This window comes from Coregonus lavaretus (assembly GCF_964263955.1).
Source record: "Coregonus lavaretus genome assembly, chromosome: 6".
NCBI classification, from domain to species: Eukaryota; Metazoa; Chordata; class Actinopteri; order Salmoniformes; family Salmonidae; genus Coregonus; species Coregonus lavaretus.
In genome coordinates, this window is record NC_139993.1 from 5,009,712 (window position 1) to 5,025,186 (window position 15,475).

Consider the following 15,475-nt stretch of genomic DNA (forward strand, 5'->3'; position numbering starts at 1 on the left):
CAGAGAGAGAGAGAAAGAGACAACTCACTCTGTCGCGTCAACCGGCACCCTGACCTGGACTTTGAGCTAGATACCGGGACAGCCTCCACTGTGGAGGAACGAAGGTCAGTGCCTATCTAGATTGTATTTATGTTTTAAAGGTGCCCAAGGTGTGCTATATTTGTCTGTTAGTAATGATAATGTGTTTCGTTGTAATCATATTGGTTTCGATGTTTTGACTATGCTCCTATAAAGACTGATGTTCTGTCACCAATTTTGACTATATCAGTAGACTGATGATTATGGCATGAAACAGTCAAGTAACTAATTGTACTTCACATTTGTTGACTATTCAATTTTCTTACAAATGATGATTTGAAAAATTATCAATGCATTGCATTACTAGACATGACTTATTGAACAAATTCAAAGATAATATTGGTAAAGCTTGGCCCAGAGACCTAATGGTGTCATGAATTCTACTGATAAATGATCTTTCAACATTTACTAGTGTAAATTTACTAGTGCCCTTCGACAGGGGCGGTGTGTTCATTAGGGCGATATGGGCGACGCACTGCCAAACGGGAAAAGGAAGGGATTTTTTTTCTAATCAATTATATCACGGCAACAGTAGTTATCAGTGTTCTAATCTAGACGTCTGATCTGCCACTAAATGTCCAATCAGGCTAAAGTCGTGCTTCAAATGGCCCCGCCCCTTTTGGGGCGATTTCAGTCAGGTTGAAAATCGCCCCAGAAGTCTCTCATAGACTCTCATGTAAAATCTATTTTTTTCAAATATCAGAGCTTTCAATACAATCTCTATGGGTTCCGGGAGGGCTTGCACTTACGCGCTTTCGTCATACGTAACATAACCATGAACGTAACTAAGAAAAGAGCGGGTAGCAGCGTCAATCAATTCACGTACTACTGTCAAGATGGCTAGCGTTCAGTGCAACTCGATTGTCTCTTTGAAAGAAGTTCCTTTTTGTCGGCGAACAAATCAAGATAAATTGGCAACGAAACAATTAGGACCTCCCAGACCAAATTTAATAATTCAACAGGTTTCTACTAAAGGGGGAAAGTCCTACACCCGAGGATTTTCCAAAAATTGGTACGAACGAAAAACCTGGCTAGCAGGCTGTGATGTAGCTAATGCAGTCTTCTGCTACCCCTGCTTACTCTTTCACCCTGAAGGCAGCACGGCAGACAGCACCGCTTGGACAGCGACTGGTGTAACGGACATGCACCATCTTTCAGAAAAGATTAAGAAACATGAGCTGTCAAAGACCCACATGGATAGCTGTTTGAGATTGTCTGCTTTGGGGAGAGTGAACATTGCCACTCAACTGGATGAGGGATACAGGCTAGCTGTCCGCCGCCACAACGATGAGGTTAGCAAGAACCGCCACATCCTCAGCCGGCTAATCCAGTGTGTGAAGTTTTGCGGAGTGTTTGAGTTAGCTTTGCGAGGCAAAGATGAAACTGAGGGCTCCACCAACCCTGGCATTTTTCTTGGACTTGTCAACTTTGTGGCACAATTAGATGAGGTGTTTTATGGAAATGCATATTGTTTATGCAGTGTTGAGGAATGTGAAAGAACACCCTTGATTATTTTTACTGTGATAACTTATTTTGCTTTTGTAAGCCAACACTTTTGAGATCAGTCAATAAATGCTTCTGGTATTGACTTATATGCTGCCCCTGTCTTCATGTTGTTGGTGGACATATCTTTTTTTAAATGTGTGTAGGTCACCTAAATCATCAGAAAAATTGCCCCCCCTGAGAATTTTTTCAGGAGCCGCCACTGCCCTTCGATTAGTACTACCGTTACTGTTTCAAACCGTAGCAAAACGTTTAATCAACTGAACGTATCCTTTTGACGTAGCCAGCGACAGACACAAAACGTTTCAAAATGCTAAATTTATGAAGGAACGCAGTTGACAAATAGGCGGCGACGTAGTGCACACGTGCTCGGAAGTAAGCAAGGAAAACGTCATGCCGTTCTCTAGTGAGCTGTTTGTTTGGTGAGAGCACTGGCTTCGTTATCGAAATTATATATTTGGGTGTGCTTATTATGGAAACATATAAAACGTATTAGTGCTGCTCGCTCATCTAACAAGACGAAACGTTTGCAAGTGAAGTGCGCGAGCCAACACGCACTTGCAATGTTGTCTGTAGTGAGCAGCAGCACGATTAGTAGCAACACACTACATTAGCTAGCTTTTTGCTGTATATAGCTATGACCTAGACACATGTTGTAGTGGTCATGAATTAATAACCTCTCATTTCTATTTTGAGGAGAGAGGAGTAGGTCTACCCTACTCAACATTGTATGTCAGCAACATGGCATTCACCAGCCTTTTTTCAAGTCTTCCAAACAAAGAATTTGACACGACGCCTTGTGAGTCGAGAGAGAGGTTAGCTATAATACAAATAGTAATTATTTCTACTCTCTTTTCTACTATGCTGAATTCATGTAACTTGGCTAACGTTAAATAACTTAGTCAAGTGTTTCAGCTTTGAATTGGAGTACATAGCCAACTGTGAGAATTTATTGATTCTACAATTTCTCAGATTTCAAAGGGATGAAAGGCAACTGGAACCAGTTAAAATGGAGAAGGAGAACGAAAGGGATGCCCAGTCCAGAAAGAGGCCATTGCAAAGGGGTCAGCAGAGTGGCCCCAGGAAGAGAAAAAAAGGGGACCAACAGGTGAACTTGTCATGTACTAAACAGATGCTGAATAGGCCAATTCAGAATGGAGAAGTTTTTTAAAGTTTTTTACTAAACATTGACGTAAGCCTAACTAACATAGGCCTGTAATTGTGTTTTGTGCAGTGCTTTACACTACTAGGCTAATTACACACCACATACCTGTAGATCAGGCCTCTCCAACCCTGTTCCTGGAGAGCTGCCCTCCGATAGGTTTTCGCTCCAATCCCAGTTGTAACTAACCTGATTCAGTTTATCAACCAGCTAATTATTAGAATGAGGTGCGCTAGATTAGGGTTGGGGTGATAGCGCTCCAGGAACGGGGTTGGCGAGCCCTGCTGTAGATTATAATGTTCGTATAGAAACAGGCCGCAAACTGTTACGATTTGGTATTGCCCCTTTCCTTGTGATTTGAGGTTATAACGTTACCCTTTCGTGTTTTTTCTGCAGGAGCAGTCTGGCCAGGCCAAGAAAAGTACGATTCATAAAGGCCCACCACAATCTTATAAAGATTTTGACTCTGTGGCCCGAGACTACAACATGGTGAAGTGTGATTACGAGCAACCAAGCCTTGACTTCAGTAGAGAACTGGACTTCTACAGCCATAACAAGGAAGGTGAACACCCAGGACACAATACAGAGAAGTCGGGTAGGAAGAACATGAGGCCCGGAGAAGCCAAGGGTGGGTTTTTATGGATCATTAACCCTTTACTATTAGCAATGCATTCAGACTTTAAAAGGTGTGTAGGATTTTAATTTAACTTTTTCCACAGATCCTGATCAGAACAAGGATGTTCAAGGTATAAACAGGAAGAAAGGACGGAAGCAATGGGAGCCTCAGCAGCAGAGACTTGACAACCAGGCCAGAGGCAGAGGGGAAAACTCTGCCAGGAGGGGTGGGGATTTTATCGGAATGGGTGGACGCGGCACTAACCAGCCCAGAGACTTCTCCAACAGGGGTGGAGGTGGTTCCAACAGGGGTGGAGGTGGTTCCAACAGGGGTGGAGAGTGGAACAATAGAGGCCCGGGCTGTGACAAGAGGGGCGATTGGTCAAAGCGAGGCACTGACCAGTCACGTAGAGGTGGACGACATTTCCCAGATGGACGTTTAACACTAGTAAATTATATCATGCAAACTTCCTTGTCAATATCCATAGAAATTTCATTTGTAGCTTTACGATGTGCTCGGTTACAGCTAAGTAACCCAAGCCAGTGATTTCAGTCTTATGTACATTTTAACAGCTGATTCCAACCTCTTCCAGGAAACTTTGACTGGAAAGGGGAAAAAGAACATGACAAAGGAATTCAAAGACCAGAATGCTTTGGAGATTGATGGAAGGTTAATCTGTCGACATTTCCTCAGGGGAAAGTGCATCAAGGCAAGTTTCTATATATTTTATTATTAGAAATTGTAACAATATTAATGGGCCCTTGTCATTGAACCTAAACCCAATATATTCAAATGATAGTCAGGTATGTTGATATCTTTTACAGTATATACTGTCAGTGGCATGACCCATCTGTATAGAGACCCCAACAACTTATTTTCTGTGTGTTTTGCAGGGTGATGACTGCCAGCTAGAACATGCTCTGGACGTCAACTACTCTATCAACGAAGTGTGTAAATTCTACGTCCAGGGATCCTGTTCGAAAGGACAGAGCTGCATATACATGCACAATATCCTTTTCTCAGCTTATTCTAAATGTCCCTTATGTAGTGGTTGCCACATGGTGGGTGAGTGGGAAATGACTGTACTCTGGTTATGTTTTTATACTGTATCCTTGTGTAATTTTATTTCTCCCTCTTGCTATATTTTGTGAAAAAATTAGAATTTGATCGCAAAATAATACCTTAACGACCCATAGCGAACAGTACCTTAACAACAAAATGGCTGCCGTAGGGGTAGATGCAGACATTTTAGCTTTCTCTCCTTGACCAAGTACCCACAGAGTTTCCCCTGTAAGTTCTTCCATACCCACGGGAAGTGCTACCAAGGAGACCAGTGCAGGTTTTCCCATGAACCCCTGACTGAGCTCACCAAACAGCTACTGGAGGCGGTCAGTAACTACAGTGAGGGAAAAAAGTATGACAAAGACATGATCAGTCTATAATTTTAATGGTAGGTTTATTTGAACAGTGAGAAAATCCAGAAAAACGCATGTCAAAAATGTTATAAATTGATTTGCATTTTAATGAGGGAAATAAGTATTTGACCCCTGGTGGCAAAACCCTTGTTGGCAATCACAGAGGTCAGACGTTTCTTGTAGTTGGCCACTAGGTTTGCACACATCTCAGGAGGGATTTTGTCCCACTCCTCTTTGCAGATCTTCTCCAAGTCATTAAGGTTTCGAGGCTGACGTTTGGCAACTCGAACCTTCAGCTCCCTCCACAGATTTTCTATGGGATTATGGTCTGGAGACTGGCTAGGCCACTCCAGGACCTTAATGTGCTTCTTCTTGAGGCACTCCTTTGTTGCCTTGGCCGTGTGTTTTGGGTCATTGTCATGCTGGAATACCCATCCACGACCCATTTTCAATGTCCTGGCTGAGGGAAGGAGGTTCTCACCCAAGATTTGACGGTACATGGCCCCGCCCATCGTCCCTTTGATGCGGTGAAGTTGTCCTGTCCCCTTAGCAGAAAAACACCCCCAAAGCATAATGTTTCCACCTCCATGTTTGACGGTGGGGATGGTGTTGGGGTCATAGGCAGCATTCCTCCTCTTCCAAACATGGTTGAGTTGATGCCAAAGAGCTCAATTTTGGTCTCATCTGACCACAACACTTTCACCCAGTTCTCCTCTGAATCATTCAGATGTTCATTGGCAAACATCAGACGGGCCTGTGTATATGTGCTTTCTTGAGCAGGGGGGGACCTTGCGGGCGCTGCAGGATTTCAGTCCTTCACGGCGTAGTGTGTTACCAAATGTTTTCTTGGTGACTATGGTCCCAGCTGCCTTGAGATCATTGACAAGATCCTCCCGTGTAGTTCTGGGCTGATTCCTCACCGTTCTCATGATCATTGCAACTCCACGAGGTGAGATCTTGCATGGAGCCCCAAGCCGAGGGAGATTGACAGTTCTTTTGTGTTTCTTCCATTTGCGAATAATCGCACCAACTGTTGTCACCTTCTCACCAAGCTGCTTGGCGATGGTCTTGTAGCCCATTCCAGCCTTGTGTAGGTCTACAATCTTGTCCCTGACATCCTTGGAGAGCTCTTTGGTCTTGGCCATGGTGGAGAGTTTGGAATCTGATTAATTGATTGCTTCTGTGGACAGGTGTCTTTTAAACAGGTAACAAACTGAGATTAGGAGCACTCCCTTTAAGAGTGTGCTCCTAATCTCAGCTCGTTACCTGTATAAAAGACACCTGGGAGCCAGAAATCTTTCTGATTGAGAGGGGGTCAAATACTTATTTCCCAAATTTAAAATACAAATCAATTTATAACATTTTTGACATGCGTTTTTCTGGATTTTGTTGTTGTTTTTCTGTCTCTCACTGTTTAAATAAACCTACCATTAAAATTATAGACTGATCATTTCTTTGTCAGTGGGCAAACGTACAAAATCAGCAGGGGATCAAATACTTTTTCCCTCACTGTATGTCCACCCTGAGATCACACTCCTGCCCTTAGACTGACATATTGTTGCTCCCTGTTATCTACAAACTAGGGCTTATTTCTCCTATGCAGGCATTGAAGAGGGACAAGGACATTGAGGAACTGGCGAAAAAGAACGAGCCAATCAGCATGGAGGAGCCAGTGGCCACAAAGGAGTCAGCGACAGCTGAGACAAAGCCTGTCATTGACATATTCCTGAATCCACTAAGGTTAAGAACGCGAGTGCACATGCACACACACGTTTCTTTTTCTATCCTTGTGGGGACCTAAAATGTATTTCCATTCACATTTTCCCTAACCCCTAAGCTTATAATAGCCTTAGTCCTCATGGGAACCTGAGAAATGTCCCCACGAAGGAGAATTTTCCTTGTTTTACAACTTTTGGGGATTTCCGGTACCCACAAGGATAGTAATGGAAGCCCACACACCACAGTGCTGTAGTAGAATAGTAGTGTATATATGTGGTTGAGCTTTACATTTTACACTGTTGATAGTAAATAAGTTATTCACTAGTGTTTTATTGACTACATTTTTGTCTGTATTTCAGGCCAAACTTTTACAACAGCTCATGCCCCTCTGAGCCACATGCTGAGGAAAGTTCCCCGATATGTCAGAATGTGTCAGCTGAGGTCGTGGAGAAGGACATTGCCCGTCGTGCGAACGCCATTCAGTCTCCTGATCCTCCCCCAAGCTCTCCTGGCTTTAAGGAACCGGTTTCTTATTCAGTTGAGGCTGTGCTTGGGTCCCATAGGCCCCTGGAAAAACCCATCTGCAGCTTCTTTGCATCCTCTATCAGCCAGACCTCACAGACCAAACCAGACCCCCCTGCAACTACATTGGTTCCTCCAGACTCTATCTGCCCCCCTGATTCACCCCTAAACTCTACATGTGGCAAGATAAATGTACCTTATTCAGTCGAAGCTGTGCTTGGATTCCAGAAGCCTGTAGAAAAAGCCTTCTGCAACCAATTTTCAGGATCCATCACCCAGACCTTCCCACCCCCCACACAGATCCAATCAGATCCCCCCAGCAATACGTTAGTTTCTCCAGACCCCATTCGGTCGTCTGATCCTCGTATGAATAAGAGGCCGGCTCCTTATTCAGTTGAGGCTGTCTCTATGGCCCAGAAGCTGGTGAAAAAACCCTTGTGCAGTCTCTTTGCAGGGCCGATCAGCCAGACCTCCACTAAACCTCCCATACAGAAGTCTACTAATTTTCCCATAAACATGCCAGGCTGTAAGGGACCCGCTTCTTATTCAGTTAAGGCTGTTCATCAGTCCCACAAGCCTGTGGAAAACCCTGTCCGCAGCCTCGTTGCAGACCCCATCACCCAGTCCACTCGCCACCCTGATATACAGACCCAACTAGATCCTCCTAGCACTACATTAAATCCTCCAGACTCCATTCGGCTCCCTGATCCTCCTTCAGTCTATAAGAGGCCGGCTTATTATTCAGCTGTGCTTGGGTCTCATAAATCTTTGAAACCATCATTCAGCAGCCTCTTTGCAGGCCCCATCAGCCAGACCTCCTCTCCCCAACCTCCCACACAGATCCAACCAGATTCCCCTAGCACTGCATTGGGTCCTTCAGACTCTGCTCCTCCTGCAGGCTGTAAAAGGCCGACTTCGTATTCTGTTACGGCTGTGCTTGAGTCCTGTAAGCCCGTGGAAAACTCCTTCTGCAGACGTTTTGCAGGAACCATCAGCCAGACCGCTCCTGACCCTCCCTCACACTCTCTGAACTCCCCAGGTTGTAAGGCACCAGCTTCTAAAAAGCCCATGGGAAAACCCTTCCGTAGCCTCTTCGCAGGTCCCATCAGCCAGACTTCCACTAACCACCCTCCCAGACAGACCTGGCCAAATCCCCCCAGCACTACATTTGGTCCTCCAGACCCCATTCGGTCTTCTGAGCCTCTTCCAGTCTGCAAGAGATGGACATCTTCAGTTGAGGCTGTCAGGGAGTCCCAGAAGTCCATGGAAAAACCCTTCCGTAGCCTCTTTGCCGGCCCCCTCACACAGACCTCCACTTCCGGCCATCCAACACAGATCCAACCAGATCCCCCCAGAAATTTCACTGGCTGTAATAGACCAGCTTCTCATTCAGTTGAGGCTGTGCTTGAGACTCAGACGCAATTGGGAAAACCCATTCGCAGCCTCTTTGCAGGGCCCATCAGCCAGACAACCCTCCCTGACCCTCCAACACAGACCCGGCCGTATCCCTGCATAGTCGAGCCTGAACATGAGGTTCCAGACCCAACACCACTCACTGGTAAGGGCCTGCTTTACTCAATAACAATACTTTAATTGTCTCTTTGTGTGAAATGCATCTTGCTGTATTTCATCACCACTTCGTACCCTCCTTGAATTAATGCAGTGCCTCCAGAGCCAACCACAACCAATTCTGTTCTGAGGACCCTCTTCCTACGCCTGAGCCCATGCCGCCAGGAGGGGGAGCAGGTGAGCAGTAACGGCTGCAAAGATCCAGGTACTGTCAGACACATGCTAGAAGTAGTGCATTTGTCTTTTTTGGAGCATAAATGCATTGTGGTGTGCTTGGTGTTGCATCAACATGTTTTATACTTATTTCCTCTCACCTACTTCTGGCTAAACTGTTGTTGTTGTTTTTTTTTTGGGGGGGGGGGGGGTGCTCTTAGTGTGTATCAAAATATATTCAGGATTGTGTCCATTACCGCTGGAAGTGTGTCAGACCTGTTGTGACCCATTTCAGGAGGCGATGTCCTGTGTTCCAGTGATGAGGACCAAATCACCAGAGGATCTACTTCTACAGGACAGCGGAGCCAGGAAGTGGAGGAGGAGGTTGATGAGATGGAGAGTGAGCCGGAGGAGTGCGATCTGAGAGATGAGCTGTTGGTAAATCCATTAGAACCGTTAGTACCTTACGTGACACTCGGTGACCCTCACCACCATCACCAGGTGGACATCACCCTGCCACGGTCCACCTTGGCCCAGGATGTGGTGTGGTCCCTTGAAGACCTTGCCCCTCTTCCTCCCATCTCCCTCTCGCTCAATCACCAGCCGTCTGTCCCTCTGGCCTCCCCCTCTACTGAAAGAACATCAGGTCCTGCTGTTGGACTCTCCAGCCCTGCAGGACTCAGGCCACAGCTTTCCCCACAGGACTCCAACTCCCAGGAGGCTGCAGGAGAGCATCTCATTCCCTCCAGGAATTCAGGTAGGAGTCCGGTCCAGGTGGATACCCCCGGCGTTCACAACCTACCAATCCAAGCGATGGTACGGATGACTCCACCTCACACTGATGTACAACCAAAGCGACTGTCTGGACAAATGAGGAGCAAAAGTGGGAACTTACGTGACAAAAAAACACTGAAAGACCTTTTTAAGACTTTTGACCCCACATCATCTCCCTTCGGACAGTAACTGCATTTGGACTATGGCTCATATTGTCAATGGACTACGTACCCAAAGACTTACACAAACACTTAGCCTTCATATGAATGCTTTTGCTCTAGTGTATTTTCCCGCTAACAGATCAGAAAAGCAATTCATTGCAAAATGATTGTATAAAATGGAGGAAACCATTGCGCGCTCACACACAAAACCCTCCTTAACTCCATTTGATAAACAGTGTTACTCATATTGATATCATTACTTAGTATCAGCTAATGTTACTGATGAATAGTCAGCCTAGTCTGTCTCGTGTGAATTGTTTTAGGGATTTTATAATAATAATAATAATAATAATATGCCATTTAGCAGACGCTTTTATCCAAAGCGACTTACAGTCGTGCGTGCATACATTTTTTTGTGTATGGGTGGTCCCGGGGATCGAACCCACTACCTTGGCGTTACAAGCGCCGTGCTCTACCAGATGAGGCATACAGCTCACAAATGTTGATGTTTCTTTACGTAATAAATCATCAATCATGTACATTAAGGTTAAAAAAACTAATTACGTTTTATTTCATACATTTTATTCAAGCAGAAAGTAACCTTTTGGAACACTTAGTCAGTTAACTAGTAACAATTAACCGTTGCCCTCTTCCTCCACTCCTGTCTTCTACATTTCCTCTTATTTGAGTGAACAATTAGTTATTACACTCAACTGATTCTGATTACCATGTGGAAAATGTAATTATTTAAACTAATGCCGCACCAGTTCTGCTCTATGTGCATGTAGTGCTTCTCCCTCCTTATAGTAAGGTACAGTGCTGTGAAAAAGTATTTGCCAACCCTTTCTAATTTACTCTACTGCTGCATATTTTTTATACTGAATGTTAGTGCCTTCGGAAAGTATTCAGACCCCTTGACTTTTTCCACATTTTGTTAGATTACAGCCTTATTCTAAAATTGATAATTGTTTTTTCCTCCCCAATCTGCACACTACCCCATAATGACAAAGCAAAAATAGGATTTTAGAAAATGTTGCTAAAATGGAAATATGACATTTACATAAGTATTCAGACCCTTTACTCAGTACTTTGTTGAAACACCTTTGGCAGCGATTACAGCCTCGAATCTTCTTGGGTATGACGCTACAAGCTTGGCACACCTGTATATGGGGAGTTTCTCCCATTCTTCTCTGCAGATCCTCTCAACCTCTCTCAGGTTGGATGGGGAGTGTTGCTGCACAGCTATTTTCAGGTCTCTCCAGAGATGTTCGATCGGGTTCATGTCCAGGCTCTGGCTGGGCCACTCAAGGACATTCAGAGACTTGTCCCGAAGCCACTCCTGCGCTGTCTTGGCTGTATGCTTAGGGTCGTTGTCCGTTTGGAAGGTGAACCTTTGCCCCCAGTCTGAGGTCCTGAGCGCTCTGGAGCAGGTTTTCATCAAGGATCTCGCTGTACTTTGCTCCGTTCATCTTTGCCTCGATCCTGACTAGTCTCCCAGTCCCTGCAGCTGAAAAACATCCCCACAGCATGATGCTGCCACCACCATGCTTCACCGTAGGAATGGTTCCAGGTTTCCTCTAGAAGGGATGCTTGGCATTCAGGGCAAAGAGTTCAATCTTGGTTTCGTCAGACCAGAGAATCTTGTTTCTCATGTTCTGAGAGTCTTTAGGTGCCTTTTGGCAAATTCCAAGCTGGCTGTCATGTGCCTTTTACTGAGGAGTGGCTTCAGTCTGGCCTCTACCATAAAGGCCTGATTGGTGGAGTGCTGCAGAGATGGTTGTCCTTCTGCAATCCTGTCTCGGACCTCTTTGGACAATTCCTTCGACCTCATGGTTAAGTTTTTGCACTGTCAACTGTGGGACCTTTATATAGACAGGTGTGTGCCTTTCCAAATCATGTCCAATCAATTGAATTTACCACCGGTGGAATCCAAGTTGTAGAAACTTCTCAAGGATGATCAATGGAAACAGGATGCACCTGAGCTCAATTTTTAGTCTCATAGCAAAGGGTCTGAATACTTAAGTAAGGTATTTCTGTTTTCGCTTTGTCATTATGGGGTATTGTGTGTAGATTGCTGAGGATTTGTATTTATTTAATCTATTTTAGAATAAGGCTGTAACATATCAAAGTGGAAAAAGTCCAGGGGTCTGAATACTTTCCGAAGGCACTGTATCGGAACTTCAACCAAAACCTAATATTAGATAAAAGGAACCTGAGTGAATAAATAATAGATTTACATACTTATTTCATAAAGTTATGCAACACCCAATGCCCCTGTGTGAAAAATTAATTGCCCCTTACACTAACTGGTTTGTTTCACCTTTAGCTGCAATGACTCCAACCAAACGCTTCCTGTAGTTATTGAGCAGTCTCTCACGTCGCTGTGGAGGAATTTTGGCCCACTCTTCCATGCAGAACTGCATTAATTTAGCGACATTTGTGGGTTTTGAAGCATGAACTGCTCATTTCAAGTCCTGCCACAACATATCAAATGGGATTAGATCTGGACTTTGACTAGGCCATTCCAAAACTTCAAATGTGTTGTTTTTTAGCCATTTTCATGTAGACTTGATTGCGTGTTTTGGAAATGTCTTGCTGCATGACACAGCTGCGCTTCAGCTCACAGATGGATGGCCTGACATTCTCCTGTAGAATTCTGATACTGAGCAGAATTCATGGTTCCTTCTATTAAGGCAAGTCATCCAGGTCCTGAGGCAGCAAAGCATCCCCAAACCATCACACTACCACCACCATGCTTGACCGTTGGTGTAAGCTTCTTACTGGGGAATGCGGGTTTGGTTTTCGCCAGGCATAATGGGATCCATGTCGTCCAAAAAGTTGACTAATCTGTCAATTGAATATTCTTCCAAGATTCTTGATGATCTTCCAGGTTCTTTTTGGCAAACCTGAGTCAATCAATCAACCTAATTGTATTTATTCAGTGCTCATAAGTATACAATGAATGTGTTTTGTACAACACAAGCATTCAACATTGATCATTTATTTTGGTTGACTGTACAAACCGAACATGTTGGAATCATGATTACCTTTTGCTTATTTCCCTACTTGTTAACCCACAGCTTATACAAATAGCCTTTGCGTTCTACAGCAATGTATCTTACAATATAACTTGAAACAGCAAATAATTTACCTTTTTGCCAATGTACATTTCTCTAGCAAGAACATTACATCAATCATACAAAGACAAATGCTTACTATGACATGAACATAGAAACAGTATAGTATGTATAATATTGAATGACTTTGGTCATGTTTTATCGAACAATGTCCATGATATAGATATAGATATATAGATATATATATATATATACATTTTTGAAAAAGCCTTTCAGACGTAATCACACATTGAGTGATTTTCCTGCTTCTGTGGTCAGGTCGGACTATATTAATTCATTTAGCAGTTATTCTCTCTGGGGCCGAATCCGACTCGAGGTAAGCGCTCATAATTCCCTTTTTTATACACTTTTGTCTTGTCTATTCTGACCTTTAATTTAAGCATGAGAACAGCATGCTATTCACCTGCTATTCGTTCGGGGTGGAGATCTAAGAAATAAAGGTGTGGAGGTGTGTATAAAGATACGTCATATTCTGACCTTGACTTAATGCCACACCTTTACGCATGAGGAAACATGTATAAGGTTGAGCGAACCTGAGTGGAAAATTAATATACTTGATTATTTTCAATAGAAATAACAGCATTCTCCATGCACTGTAATTGATAAATTGATAAGAGCTAGGTTAGTGAGTAATCAGCTTGGAGAAGGGGATTGTAAATAAACAGCCATTGTTTTTAGATGGTTTTTCCCTATGATCACTGGAGACTAATGTGAAATCAGTCATGTGGAAGCAAACTGAAAATCATGTCAACATGGCATGTATTGCGGCCCCTTTTCTACAATAAATAGCTCTGCCGTTATTCAGAATTGTAATTGTGTGCCCTTATTTGCATAGATTAAATTAGGAGACCCAAGCTTTATGCCTCATGTCCACCAGATGCATCAAACTCTTTGGATTCTGACAGAAGTCATGAATTGTCAATGGAGCAGTCCGCAACGCTACGTTGGGGGTGTCACACTAGGCTGCGGTGCGTTCTGTGTACCGCATGCGTTCAATATTTTCACCTTGTGCGTTGCTTTACCGTGTGGTGGTACAAACGGAAGTGCAAACACAGACTTCAACTAGCTAGCTTTTAGTTGAAAAGCGAAGCACGTGCGTCAAGTATGGAAAATGCGGACTAGACATCCGGTAAAACAAAACTCATATGCATCTGGTGGACATTGGGCATTAGGTTTCTGTAGGGCTGAACCAGCCGAGTTGATGTATGCACTTTAGAATGTTTTACTTACAGTGCCTTGAGTATTGAGCCCATCCCCTTTTCACATTTAAGTCTCAAAGCCTGGGATTTTGATGCATTAGATTGGGCATTTTTAATTGTTAGTCACATTCTTCTTCAGAGTTCCCCCACAAAAGAAAATAGTAAACAATGTATTTATTTTATGAAATTCCAGTTCATTTTTAAATTAATCCCCCTAGGTCAATACTTGGTTGAACCACCTCTGGCAGCTATTACCGCCAGTAGTCTTTTCGGATAACTAACTTTGCACACTGTGATGGAGCAATATTTGCCCATTCCTCCTTGCAAAATGCCCCAAGCTGTGTGAAGTTAGTTGTGGAACAGTGGACTGCAATTTTGAGGTCTTTCCACAGATTTTAGATGGGATTAAGGTCAGGAGTCTGACTGGGCCACCCAAGGACATCTATTTTCATCATTTTAAGCTACTCCACTGTTGCTCTGGCAGTGTGATTTGGATCATTGTCATGTTGAAAAACAAACTTCTTCCACAGTTTGAGTTTTTTGGCAGAGGGGTGCAAGTTTTAATCCATGATTTCTATGTACTGTGGCCATTCATCCTCCCATCAATCCTGACAATATTGCCAGTCCCTGCTGCTGAAAAGCCACACATATCGCTTAGCGTTCAGGCCAAAAAGTTCCACATTTAGTCTCATCAGACATTCTGCCACAACTGCAGTATCTTCTAGGTGACGTTTTGCGAACTCTTTGCAGGCAAGGATTTTCTTCAGCCAGGGCTTCTTCCTTGCCACTCTCCCATAAAGACACTTTTTGTGGAATGCCTTGGAGATCGTTGATACATGAACATCATCATCCATTGCAGCCACTGACTAATGTAACTCATTCAGTGTCTGTTGGCCTCACAGTAGCTTCCCTAAGAAGTGCCCTTCTTGTCCGGCAATGAAGTTTAGAGTTGGGGCCTGATCTAGGCAGTGTGGTGGTAGTTTACAAAAGGCACAACTACAAAGTTCTCAAAGTTCAAGTAATAACAAATCCAGCACAAAAAGAAAACAAAGAAGTGATCCTCCACCCTCACCCAGCCAAGATGTTGTGCAATAATTTGGGAGCCTGGCGCATGGTTCAGTTGCCATTCAGTAGTTCAATCCATTAAATATTGGATAATATTTACATTAGATAAATGTACTGAAAACCCTATTGAATGAAAACTCCATGAGAAAATCTGTTGGCCAACAAGTGGGAGGGTTTTCGGCGGTTTAATTAAATGTATTCAATGCGCGTAAGGGAGCAACATAAGGTGCGCACCTACAGTTGAAGTCGGAAGTTTACATACACCTTAGCCAAATACATTTAAACTCTGTTTTTCACAATTCCTGACATTTAATCCTAGTACAAATTCCATGTCTTAGGTCAGTTAGGATCACCACTTTATTTTAAGAATGTGAAATGTCAGAATAATAGTAGAGAGAATTA

The 15,475-nt window shown here is 43.7% G+C and overlaps 1 protein-coding gene across 1 annotated transcript; it reads left to right on the top strand.

Annotated features, from left to right (window-relative positions):
• Positions 1-3: 3 nt before the first annotated feature.
• On the top strand, positions 4-10,108 carry LOC311130626 (uncharacterized protein). Its single transcript, XM_084163414.1, has 12 exons — positions 4-104; positions 2,281-2,396; positions 2,554-2,689; positions 3,140-3,371; positions 3,463-3,806; positions 3,952-4,068; positions 4,253-4,367; positions 4,638-4,747; positions 6,378-6,514; positions 6,853-8,573; positions 8,679-8,789; positions 9,033-10,108. The coding sequence occupies exons 2-12, from the start codon at positions 2,323-2,325 to the stop codon at positions 9,698-9,700; spliced, it is 3,765 nt and encodes a 1,254-aa protein (XP_084019540.1). The 5' UTR covers positions 4-104; positions 2,281-2,322; the 3' UTR covers positions 9,701-10,108.
• Positions 10,109-15,475: the final 5,367 nt, after the last annotated feature.

Excerpts from the sequence above, each read along its gene's own strand:
- LOC311130626 (XM_084163414.1), top strand. The coding sequence starts at position 2,323 with ATGGCATTCACCAGCCTTTTTTCAAGTCTTCCAAACAAAGAATTTGAC. Across the intron at positions 2,397-2,553 it reads CCTTGTGAGTCGAGAGAGAG|ATTTCAAAGGGATGAAAGGC; the intron begins GTTAGCTATAAT and ends ACAATTTCTCAG. Across the intron at positions 2,690-3,139 it reads GAAAAAAAGGGGACCAACAG|GAGCAGTCTGGCCAGGCCAA; the intron begins GTGAACTTGTCA and ends TTTTTTCTGCAG.